The following is a 13,260-nucleotide window of genomic DNA, read 5'->3' as shown; positions in this document are numbered from 1 at the left end:
TGGACAATTAGGGAGCAGAAACATCTGGCATTTATTCAGACACCTTATAGACCCCAATAGTACCAAATCAGCGGCGCAGAAAAATCTCCTCTCCATAGCCCAAGCCTACCCAGGCCGCAATGACGAGCTTCTACAAGCGCTCCAATGCACATACATTAACACGGAGAAATCGCTTCCCCCTCTGTGGACTATCTGGGAGCGGATAACCCAGGCCTAGACGAGGACATCACAGAACAGGAGGTTCGGCTTCTGCTAAGTACCATCAAAAGCGCCTCTGCGGCGGGAGAAGACGGGATCACTAATAAGACCCTCCGAAACCTAGATGATGCGTCAATCATAGCCATTACCAAATACTTCAATGAGTGTTGGAACAACGGTTCTATCCCAGCCTCCTGGAAACATGCTAAAGTCATATTCATTCCCAAAGCGGACAAGACACTAGACCTTCAAAACCTTAAACCTATCTCGCTAACTTCCTGCCTAGGCAAGGTCCTAGAGCACGTAGTTCTTAACAGACTCAACGCTTATGCCGAGAGGGAAAACCTCTTTCCTAGTAACCAAATTGGCTTCAGGCCTGGCCTCTCGACTCAGGACATACTCTGGATGATTCAAAATGACGTCTTTCCTCAGACAATAAGGGAGAAACGACTGAATACTATCCTCAGCTTAGACCTATGCAAGGATTTCAATAACTTATCCCATGAATCGATTCTTAACCCATTAGAGACCAAGAAAAATCTAACAGAGGGATTTTCTTCATTTTTAGCACATAATACTCTCATATAAAGAAAAAGAGATTGCTGAAATTTCGTCACGATTGCTTTATTCCTTCCAGAGGTTACACAGGTGTACTTTTTATAGTACACTGGGTCTTCCCCATAGCACATGTGGCTATTTCACTGCATTCATATTGGTGGCGTGAATTTTGTTATGTCTGCGATTTTTACGCAGGGTGATATAACACTTCTTGCAGGCCCTCGTGAATACTTTCTGGCTATACTGGCACCGCAGTTATCCTACTTAGCACGGAAAGCTTTCTTTTCAAAGAAGCGTCAGATACGACTGAGCCAGAGTGTCTGCGAACCGCTGGTTACTGCATGTCAAGGTGTAGATAATAATGAGTAACGTTCTTACCAAGGCAAAAATAGTCAGCAGGCTCGTCTCTAGCAATTTGGCAGATTGTTCAGGCTTTCACAATTGCAAAGTTGAGCTTTGGTGTCAACAACCACTATCACTTTTTGTCCCTGATGCTGATATACTGGCAGTAGATGGCTTGATGCGAAAGGTCAACACCTGCCATACCACTGTTGTAACAAAAGGAAAGGAGTGTTGGCTTTAAAAAAAAAATCTGTTTTTCTTGTGCTATAGGCAACCACCACTCTACAAAACACGTAGGCTCACTGCTGTTATAGTTGCAAGCCATAGTTACTATACTGTCGATCGTAGACTTCAATAAAAGCATGTAACATATATACTACTGAAGCAAGAATCGATGTTTCATGGCTGCTTCTATTTCATCGCTTTCTTTGGTCCGAGTGGACACTTCCTAAACCCGTTTTGGCGAATGGTTCCTCTGGCCCTAAATTCCTCCCAGTGGAGCGTTACAAGAATGTCTTGAGAGGTAAAAAATTACAAAAAAAGATGAAATGGTCACTAAGCGTTGAAATCACCTCAGGTGACGACAGGACAACACGCGCCTCCAAAAGTTTCATTTCTGAACTCAAGTACTTTCCGCAGACGGTGTGAATGGCATAACAGTAACTGTCTGCTGTGCAGAACCTTCAGTTCTTATAACCAAACTTTATTACAACCAATTAAAATCATACCATCATCATACTCAAGACCGCTAGCGGCAAGTACAGCAGCGTCCTAGGCCTCGCTGAGCAGACAAAGTGATTTTTTCCGAAAAATTGGAAGGAACCATAAGAAGTATGCACTGGAATAAATAGGCGCCGTTCTGCACACAGGAAGACCCAGTGTACTATAGAAAGTACAGCAGTATATAAATCATCACAGAGCAAAAAACGCCAAAGGTGCGGGACATTCAAAGCATCCGTTGTTTACTTTCGTCTTTCGTGCTGCTCTATACTTGAAACTAGCGTAATATGTACATAAATGCGGCCGTGAGAAAATTATAAGGAAGCAACTACCGGTGCAGTTCGTGGGAAACAAACATCCTGAAGTTTCACCACGGAAAGCTGACATACTGAGCAGAGGAAGTGCGCCAAAATTAGTTAAGGGTGGTTGGCTAATCCTCTGTTGACAAAAGCATGCCCTGCTTGAAAAGAAAATTCCAGTCTTTGGTGGTGAAATTATAAAAAAATTAACTGTACTTTCAAAAGTACGCTGGGCGCTAATGGGTTAAGGGTCTCTCCAAGATGAACGTAGGGGCCAGGCCATATAATTACATAAGAAACTTCCTTAGTAACAGAACAGCCTCAATTAAATTTGGGGAGCTCCAAGGATCGGTGATTCAAATGGGTACCAATGGTAGGCCACAAGGGGCAGTCCTCTCTCCCTTCCTCTTTAACGTAGCCATGAGATCCCTCCCGAAGCTCCTGCGCAAAATACCACACGTAAAAACATGCGCTGTATGCCGATGATATTACTATTTGGACCAATGCCGGTACCAAGTAACAGGTGGAAGAGGCACTACAGAAGGCAGCAGACACAGTCAGCTCATATGCCGCCGGCATCGGGCTAAAGTGCTCCCCAACCAAACCCAAAGTGCTTTCAGTGCAGATCAGATCATGCGCTGGATGCGATCACTGCAAAAACTAGTGCGAGGAAACTCTTGAACATCAAATTGGCAAAAAACAATATCGCCGAAGTGGATAGCCTCAAGATCCTTGGCCTCACCTTCCACAAATATGGGGGAGGTCAAGATGCCCTCAATGTCATTCGGGCCACAAGTAAACAAGTACTAGGACTACTCAGAAGAGTAGCTAATAAACATAGGGGGATGAAGGAGCAAGATCTCTGCCGCATAGTGCAAGCCTTTATGATCAGCCGCATTACATACTCTACCCTACTGCAACCTGAAGGCAAGAGAAGTAGAATCGGTTAATGCGACCATTAGAGCGGTCTACAAAGCATTTCTAGGCCTTCCCAGATACACCAAGACTGAAAAGCTACACGAACTTGGCATATACAGTACACTGGAAGAGCTGCCAAAGGCGCATAAGGAAGCACGAATATTGAGGCTCTCAGCCCCTACTGCAGGCCGTATGGTACTATACAGACTAGGGTTAGAGCCGGTGTACGACTCTAGCTGCAGGGAGATGCTGCCGATCACAATCAGACAGCACATTAAAATCCTACCGGTGGAAAGGCATGCAGCTAGGAGAGCGCACCGTACTCAAAGAATCGAAGACCAATACAGTAGCGACCCAGCTGCAGTTTATGTGGACGCGGCCCGAGCAAAGGAAGACAAATACTTCGCCACCATGGTGCGAGCGACAAAAGACCAGCTCAGGTTCTTTGCTGTAGCAACAGTAACTTCAGCAACCGAGGCCGAAGAAGTAGCCATTGCCTTAGCTCACGGGGACGAGAGCGTAGGCACAATAATTAGCGACTCTAAGATTGCAATCCAAAATTATAAGAAAGGCCTGATTTGTTCTGCAGCCGCAGGACTAATCAAACACAGCCAAAGAATGAGCCACGTAGAAAATGTTTGGGTCCCTGCACACGAGGGAAATGCGGGAAACGAGAAGCCGAACCGGTGTGCCCGAGCTCTAGCAAACCGGGAGGGATCGGGGAGTGTCTCGGAGGCCCACATCAACGAAACTTTCACTTATCGAGAAATGGCCAATCAGCTCCGTGAGGCGCGGATACCTTACCCTGCACATCACCGGGACCTTACCAGACAACAGGCCAAAAACTTATGTAGGGCCCAAACTGGGACAGTCATGACCCCCATTCTTCTGTCAAATTACCACAGAAGCCATCAATCCAAACTGCTTACACTGCGGTAACATAGCAACAGACGAACACATCCTATGGGGCTGTAAGGAAAATCCACCTCCAAAAGACCTTCTACCGGCTCCCTACCGGGACGCCTGGCTAAAGCTCCTGAGGGAGCCTGACAAGAAAACGCAAGCCAAGCTTGCGGACCGGGTTGGAAAGGTCGCCTTCCGTTAGGGGGCCATTCATCCCGCCCCATTGATCTTTTAGATCAATAAAATTTCTCCAATCCAATCCAGTCAGTAGCTCTATGCAACGGGTAGTGACAGGTGGCGCCATCCATCTGAAAGAAGGCGTACTAATAGCATCTTTTTGTCTCTAGCTGGTGGCGCATGACGTCTTTTTATTCTTTCTTTGGTTTGCTTATGGACAGGCGGACGCGGCTTGTTCCAAAGGGACAAGCCCCACTTTTTGTTCTTTTGTTTGTCACAACCTGTTCTCATCAGTTCCTCTGCTATCACGTCGCAGTAATTTTCAGTGATCGTGTCATGTGCATATAAATTTATTTACTCCAGAGAGCCGAGGCAGCCGAATGTCGATGGTGGCGAAATGAAAAACAAGCGTATGTGCTGTGCGAAAGTCAACGCACGTTAAACGGGCACGATCATCTCATCGTCCTCATCACAACTGAATTAAGCACTGCTGGTTGTGTCGTCCTCCAGGTTGACAACAATGGCTGGTCCTTGGTCAACATCGTCAATGATGTCTTCCAGTTTTCTCATCACATCTTCCTCACTGTTAATATGCTGCACGGAATTCAATTTCTCAACAGTCACTTGCGTGATGCCTTGCCAAACCAGGGGCTCCAAGCCTTGGAGCTTAAACGTCTTGTTTTGGCCGGCCACGGAACTCTTGACGTCGCTCCAGACAAGCTCTATTGGGTTCAGTTGGCAGTGGTAGGGTGGCAGACGCACAACAAGATGGCCAGCATCTTCAGCAATGCAGTCCACACGGTATCGCTCCCCACCTGTGTTCACATTGCTGACAAGCTGCATGAGCTCGGCCGTCACCATGTCGCCGCTCCACGCGAAACCTTTTTCGGACAGCCAAGGCTGTATGTCCTTGTTGAGGCTACTCATCCACGGCACTTTATCCTGTTTTAGAGAATGATATGGCGCGTTGTCCATCACTATAACGCTGCCGGGTGGTAGTAGTGGGAGAAGTTTCTTGGAGAACCAGTTTTCGTAGTGTTCCCCGTTCATTACCTCGTGGTAATCGCCCGAGTTTTTCTTTGCTCGGAAAACTTCCTCTGCGCCTTCGACGAAACCTTGCTCACTACCCCTTTGCCACGGGGGTTCGTAGACCAGTCGACAGTCCGGATCGATGCGCTTGGTGTGCAGATTGGATCGTGCCGTCAGTCCACACTCGACTTCGTGTGTGGTCGGCGTTAACCCACGTTTCGTCGGTGAAGGAAATAGGCCTACCTTAGGGTCGCAGCTCTGCTATCTGGCAGGTACCAGCGGTGACACTGCACAATGTGCGCCAGTTCGGTTAGCATCGCTTTCCGAGAGCGTTTCTTGTATCGGAAGCAAAGTTTCTTCAGCATCCTCTGCATTGTCGCTCTGGACACGGTCGGTAGCGTGTCGTCCTTTTTAAAATGCGCCACCACCTTCGCGATAGTTCGAATTTCCCCTCTCTGGAAAAAGCTGTGTACCACCCTTCGCAACACGCTCAGGTCCCAATCGTCCAGCTTCTTCGCCCGGTCGCGGCCTCTTCCGCCAGCACGCTTCTTCCGTGACAACACTAGGCCCGCCTTTAACGTCTGCATTGTCCACTTGTAAAGCGTTCGCTCGCTCACCTGCGTGAGCTTTGCCGTCCTCTTGATGAGCGCATTTGTACTCGAACTGCCCCCGCACTCGACGCGAAGTTATTCAAGCAGATTTAAAGCCACCTGCTTCGCCTGCTTGGGAAAACAGCGCCCTTTCAGTGTAGAGCACACAGGAGGCACAACCGACTCGACCGACGCCATTTTAGAAAATGGCGACGCGTCACTACCTCGTAGCAGGTCTCCGCAGAGCTGTGCCCGTACGGGCTTCGTCTGTTAATATCATCAGCGATTGAAACACTTTCTACCATTTAAATATACCTGTCCAAACCACGTTTTAGGTTACTATGCTTATTGTTTTGATTAATAGTCATACACTCCTCAAATATTTGAGGGATTATTTTTTGTGTTCCTGCAGCTCTGATTGGACGGGAGAGCTCTACCTTCCGTAGTGCTGCAAACATCTTGTGTGACGAAGTATAGGTTCACGAAACGATTGGTAGTGACGGTTGCTTTGGGATATTCTGGGGAGAGGATACTGGACGCGAGTTATGTTCCCTTAGTTGTGGGATCACTCTTGGCGTACAGGGGAGGGGGGAACGGAGGGGGGAGTCGGCGTTTACGTTGTTGCTGCTGTCATGGTCCGGGTCCAGGGGGTCACAGGTCCAGGGGGTCACAGGTCCAGGGGGTCACAGGTCCAGGGGGTCGCAGGTCCAGGGGGTCGCAGGTCCAGGGGGTCGCAGGTCCAGGGGGTCGCAGGTCCAGGGGGTCGCAGGTCCAGGGGGTCGCAGGTCCAGGGGGCCGCAGGTCCAGGGGACCACAGGTCCAGGGGACCACAGGCCTAGAGGAGTGCGTCCAGGCCGGTCAACTTAGGTAGGCCAGCAGGACACGGTGGGCAGATGTGGTTTCCGGCCGGGAACAGCAGCTGGTCCTCCGTGTCTGCTGGAAAGCTGAGGGCTAAGAAACTTGCAAACAATCGGCAACGGTGACAGCGTGGCCTCAGCGCCGGATGCTCAGGATGCCGACCGTGGTCTCAATGGTGTTACGTTCCTGTACGACACCTCTGGGTCAACGCCGAAGATGGTCCCGATGCAGCCCTCCGGACGGGAGTCCTTGAAAGCCCCGATCGGGGTGGACAGCAGGAAGTCGAGTTTCAGGAGAGCACCCTGGGGCTCCTCGCTGGAGACATCTGCGGCAATTATGCTCCGTTTCCGGTTGATGCCGACCTCCGTGACTCCAGGCTGGGCATACAGGAAGGAGCTGTAGTCATCCTTGACGACGTCCCGGAGACAGAACGACCTCTAGAGTGGCCGGAACAGGACCGTAGTGAGCCGGGAGCCTTTGCGAGCCGCTGGCGCCTGGCTGTGCGCAGAACATAGATCCAGCAACCTGCACGATGGTGGTCCTGGCTGGCTGCGTCAGGAAAGGTGGGAGGAGAATGAGAATGCTCACTACCTAGACCCCGCAGAGCCAAGGCGAGAGGAGGGAAGGAGAGACTCCTCAGGGTGGGGCTCCGGTGTTGTGGCAGTACTGGTGCTGGTGGACGTAGCACGAAATTACTGGCTGGCCGCAATTAGCAGCGTCTCGAGGGCTTGGGACCTCTTTACCATTTCCTTGGATGCAGGAGGTGGATTCTCTGCGGTGTGAGCGCCCAAGGAGGCCACTCAGGCACTGGACAGCTGATCTTGTTCAAAAACAAAAATATACAGAGGACACCGAGCCGCTGAAAGGACCCGTTAAGGCTTTCGCATCATACCCATAAGGCGGAGCTTAAAATCTTGCCCAAATTTCTTCTTTTCAGCGCAATTGCTTTTCTTTCTTGAAAGGCATTGTGCGCAATGGGGCCTCAATAATTTCACGACCGTGTAGACCTATGAGGAGTTTTGTATTTACGTCATCACTGTTCTACTTTCTGATTGTTATAGAGGGCTTCGATTACCCCGCGCTAAATTATGTTGTTTTGATGTCGCATCGTCGTCTGCAACTTGAAAGTGACAGACACCTGCTTTTTTTTTGCTGAATGGGACAAATGAAAATATATACTCATGGGCTCTATATCATATGAACTGAAGATGAAAATTGTATACAAAATGAAAACGCATGCAAATATGACACGGCTCATGGAAAAGCAAGGTGAAGATATATTCCACAATTATTTGTGAATATTACAAACTATGAGGGCTCGGAAAAAAAGCATTTCCTTTCCGCGCCACACAGTACGAGGCTGGTTGTGAGGAAAAAGGTGCTAAATCCGCGCTCAAATGAGGTCAGTCACATGAACCGAGCCGTTTAAGAGGAATTATGGGCAGCCAGGTGTTCACAGACATCTTGCGTGTTGAACAATGGGATGGCATTTCAAACGAGCACTGCGATATTTTTGAGACACATGTAGCCTACTTTTAACCACACAAAACAACACAGCGTAACAAAATACAATAGGTACAAGCATCTTATACAAAGATGCTTGTACCTATTGTATTGTGTTACGCTGTGTTGTTTTGTGTGGTTAAAAGTAGGCTACATGTGTCTCAAAAATATCGCAGTGCTCGTTTGAAATGCCATCTTAGACAAAAACCCAGGTGGTCGAAATTTTCGGAGCCCTCCACTACGGCGTCTCTCATAGCCTTCGTCGCTTTGGGACGTTAAACCCCATAAACCAACCATCTTATACAAAGTTTAATAAACATAAAACGCGGAAAATATTGTACATCGAGTCAGATTATCCCAAATATGGCTAAGAACGCAGAACATTTGCTGCACAGTATGTCACTATAAGCATAAACAAAGCATTTCACTCTCGCTTAGTCGTACAAGAGAAACTGCGAATTTTAGCACTGGGTGACGAGACCATATTAAGCCGTTACAGGCTGCAAGTGTGCACATACTGCAGTACAATAATTTCTGATGAATAAATAATAAAAAATGAAGCATACAGACTTGTGGAACATCGCGAACACGCAAGGGAACATTTTGCTATTAGAACTCAAGTCGGGCGCTGGACACATCGCTTTTCACTTTCTTTGCGAAGCATTTTACGCAGTTTGGGCACTGATTTTACTGCGGTTGAAATGCCAGTGGCCTTCAATTCGGTCCGCAGTTCAACCGCGTCCACATCCTCTATGCGAGCGGGAGGTGTATCCTCGCGCTCTATTTCAGGAGCGCTTCGAGCCCTCTCTGCGCGCCTCCCTTCAGTCATACCTGCAACCTCAACCCCGTACACGGGACCTGATACGAGTCCGGTATTCTCAATATTTTTGCTAGCCTCAGTGCATCTGAGGCAGCATTCTATTTATTGCATGATTCAAATATTTCAGAATACCATTCTTTTTCTGAAAGCCTTCGCTCGAAAACCACGCCAAACACTTGATTTCTTAGCGTTTCATTGACACATGACAGGCGAGAATATGCAAATATTGAGTCACTTTCGCAGCCCTGTAACCCTTATGCTTTATTTCTTTAAGTTCTAAGTACGTTTTATGAAATATTTTAGTTTCTTTCTCGTGCTTCCGCTGGTCGAGTTATGTTCAAAATGATCAAGAACGCGACTTAGCATTTCCCAAAGTGCGTTGAGTTTGTTTACCGTTTCCGGCTTTAGTATTCCATAAAGCCTCTCTGGCAGAACTCTGAGCAGCCGCTCGCTGGCGTCTCCTTGAATGCTGTCAACTTTTTCCTTTTCTTTCTTGCTGCCACAATTGAGATTTTACACCACAGCTGTTAATTGCCCGCATAATGGCTTGCACTTCAGTGCGTGCCCTTCGTGTTTAAGTTGATAGCTTTATCGCGGTTGTCTTTGTCCATCGCTTCAACAAGGAATCAATAATCGGGCAATTAACGACTCTAGTGCACATGTGTAAAATATCTGGAACCACAAAAGCCGGTTCAATAGGCGCACTGCTTTCATTCCGTGTTCTTCTGCAATGCTCACCTTTCTCATGTTTTCGAGAGTGCGCAGAAGAGGCGACTTATTAAGCTCTTCTATATTCGCCCCAGGTCTGCTGCTTCGTTGCTTTAAATTTGTACGACAGAAATGAAATGGGTGCCTAGAAGACGCCGACTGCATTCCTTAAACCATGAGCTAGAATTTTGAATCATAGCCAGTTGAGTTTCCCCTTCAGGTGGTGACGAGAGGAAACACTTGAAGATGATGAAGAATTGATGCTTCGGAGTCGCAAAAAGTCACATTACTTGATGGCGGGACAAGAAGGTTAACTATTTATTTACACAAAACAAACAAGCAAGGAGAAAAATATTGGAGAAACAAGCAAGGAGAAAAATATTGTCTGTGAACGCAGGAAGCGACCCTCCACTTTGCCTGCCGGCCTGCTGCAGCCTATCGACGTACCTCTGGAACCCTTTCATCGTGTCGGACTAGACCTCCTCGGACCTTTTCCTACGTCCAGTTGCGGCAACCGTTGGATCGCCGTCGCGACTTACTACGCCACTCGGTACGCTATCACACGTGCATTATCAACCAGTTGCGCCACCGATGTCGCCGATTTCCTGTTGCAAAATGTCATCCTTCATCACGGTGCCCCACGCCAATTGCTGACGGACCGCGGCCGCTATTTTTTGTGCCGAGTAGTTGACGACATACTCCGGTCCTGTTCCACGCAAGATAAACTCACTACAGCGTACCATCCTCAAACGAACGGGCTTACCGAGCGCCTGAATAGGACCCTCACTTACATGCTATCTATGTACGTCGCACCCGACCATCGTGATTGGGACACTGCCTTGCCCTATTTAACATTTGCTTACAATTCATCGCGGCATGACACCATGGGCTATTCGCCTTTCTATCTTTTGTATGGCCGGCATCCTGCGTTGCCATTGTATACACTCCTGCCGCCTTCTTTGGCCTCGACCACGGAGTACGCACGTGACGCCATCGCTCAAGCAACCTCGGCCCGCGAAATCGCCCGCGACCGTCTCACCGCCTCCCAGGCCTACCAGAAGTCAGTTTACGACCGCCGACATCGCCCAGTACACTACACGCCAGGATCACTCGTCCTCATTTGGTATCCCTCTCGCCGTGTCGGCCTTTCAGAGAAACTCTTACATCAGTATAAGGGCCCTTATCGCGTGCTCCGTCAGGTGACCGACGTGACTTATGAGATTGCCCCCCTCGATCCTCCGTCGTCATCCACCCCCCCTGCCACTGACGTTGTTCACGTGGTTCGCCTCAAGCCGTACCGTGCACCTGCTACGTCTTCCACTTAGCATCGGGACGATGCTTCCGCCGCCGGGAGTTGTGTCAGTGGACAACGAAGAAGACAGTGCTGGGCTCGTGCGCGGAGCGCGAAGAGGACGAAGTGTGATCTGTGCGCCGTTGGCCGTTCGATTGAGCTGCTGTCAGCATCCCTCAGTGACTACTCCTTGTGTGTCTACATTTACGTAACACTATTTACAAGATGACTGAAACGTTGATGACACGAAATCAGCCCCACTTCGCCGGGAGCGTTCTGTTTTAAACCTTCTGCCTCCGCCCTTGGCGGGGACAGCAACCAATCAAATACTGGGCAACGGATGCGAGCCAATCAAATGCCTAGGAAAGGAGAAGTTTCGAGCACGCACACAAAAAGCACTAAACTCGCCGCGTTCCAAACCTCCGCCTACCTCTTCGGTTCCCCTCCCGCACACGTACATACGAAACGCACGTATGGCACGGGAACAATCACCGCCGAAGATTCCTTATTATAAGAAAAAGGAAAGGCTGTCACTGAGGGGGTCCAGCGTCCAGTAGCAACAAACAAGACTGCAGGCGTTCAAGCCTGCACTGCAGAACGCTTCGTGCTAAAAAGTGGCAAACCGGAGAGAAAACCGGCGTTCTGGCGACGGCGCCGCCAGCAAGAGCAGCAGCCACCGACGCGCTTCGCGCCGTGCTTCCGCGGTGCTCCATCGTGCGTCCGCGGTTCCATGCACTGTGCTGGAGGCTGGATGGCACCGCAGAAAGTTCAGCGAACTTAACATACCGCAGACAGACTATGACTGGAACTTTCTGTCCCTCCAAACTGGCACTACCCTTTTCACAACATTGTTAACTGCTTGAATCAAATTGTTAAGACTTTCTCTAGTCTGAAAATAATTTTCAGAAACCTGGACGACTTTTAGCAGGCGGTGAATGTGTGTCTCTGCAGGTTCCGGCTGCTCTCCATTAGGAGAAAAAACAGAGTTGTCCAGCTTGTTCGTTTTGGGGAAAGGATAAAAAGTTTAAAGGTATAAAAACCTGAAGTACCATGGACGCACCTTTACATGGCAAAGACCAGAAAATGTTAAGAAAGTATAAAAAACAGTAAAAGCCCTTGCGAGCAAAATGCAATAAAGACACAGGAAAAACAATAAAAACACGAAGATGCTTAGGTGCGGGGTCACTAGCAGAAGACGGTTATGAGAAAAAAACAAAATAAGGCAATGGAGTCTGAAAACCAGAAGGTTAAAAACATACAAGGGATAAGATATGTACCGACAAAGACTGTGAATCCGAGAACTTAAAAGGCGAGCATAAAAGTGTTCTAGAAGTCGCAGACAAGAACCAAACGAAGCACAGAATCGATTCAAGCAGACAGGAAGCAAAGCTTATTTTCTGATAGGGCAACGGACGGTGGGCTAGCACACACGTATTTTTGCCTGTTAATAGCAGCGGCTTCACTGATCTCTCGGGTCAGTCGGTTTTTGTGCTTTGCTAGAACTTCTGTTTCACCAAAGGTCGGAGAGCGGCGGCGGCAAGGACTGCAATCGCGACAATGAATAGCCAGATTGCCCGATTTTTTTCATTAGCGTTCTCTTTGTGCTCTATCAGTCTTTTGTTTAGGCATCGGCCTGTCTGGCCTATGTACTTCCTGCCGCAAGGTAAAGGGATGGAATAAACGACGCTAGAAAAGCATGTCACAGACGCATCGCGATGCCTTGTTGTGCATTGTGGAACCTTTTCCCCAGAGCCGTTGACCCGCCGGCAAAGTTTGGAAAGGCGGTGGGGCGGCCGGTAAATAACTTCAACACCGGCATTTTTCCCATTTTTTTTTATATTGCGGGAAACCTGGCGGACGTAGGGGATCACAGCCAACTTGTTGCTGCGAACCTTTACATCTCTTGCGGATTGACTATCTCTTTGCCCGATACTTAGCATTTTTTCTACTACCGAAGACAGGAGTAAGGTGGGATACCCATAATTAAGTAATCTTTTTGCTTGGTTGAAAAAGCTCTTTTCTAGGCTGTGCTTCCAAGACTTGAGTCTTGTTGGCACGTGGCTCAAAGTTCCAGCAGACGTGCTGCGCAGAAACCTGCAATTTAAGATCAAGAAAGCGGATGCAGCCGTTGTCCGGTTTTTCGTCGGTTAACAGAAGCGGAGAAAGGGTTTCTGTAAAGATTTCCCGCACCTTGTGAGCTTTAGCCATGTAAGCAGCCTCGGAACAGTCCAGAAAAATTAGATAATCGTCAACGTACTTGAAGATTTTCAGCACAGGCAAATCTTTGATCTTTTTGTTTATCGCTCTGTCGTGCATGGCCAAGAAAAGGTCGCTCAAGACGGGGTC

The 13,260-nt window shown here is 48.5% G+C and overlaps 1 protein-coding gene across 1 annotated transcript; it reads right to left on the bottom strand.

Moving 5' to 3' along the window:
* Positions 1 to 4,595: 4,595 nt before the first annotated feature.
* Positions 4,596 to 5,042, bottom strand: LOC149361057 (uncharacterized). The gene has a single exon (XM_089567984.1). It carries the CDS (start codon positions 5,040 to 5,042, stop codon positions 4,596 to 4,598), a length of 447 nt encoding a protein of 148 aa, XP_089424110.1.
* Between the last annotated feature and the right edge of the window lie 8,218 nt (positions 5,043 to 13,260).

This window comes from Amblyomma mixtum, chromosome 2, assembly GCF_055824585.1.
Source record: "Amblyomma mixtum isolate Tamu chromosome 2, ASM5582458v1, whole genome shotgun sequence".
Lineage (NCBI taxonomy): Eukaryota > Metazoa > Arthropoda > Arachnida > Ixodida > Ixodidae > Amblyomma > Amblyomma mixtum.
This window is presented reverse-complemented; position numbering and strand designations above follow the sequence as displayed.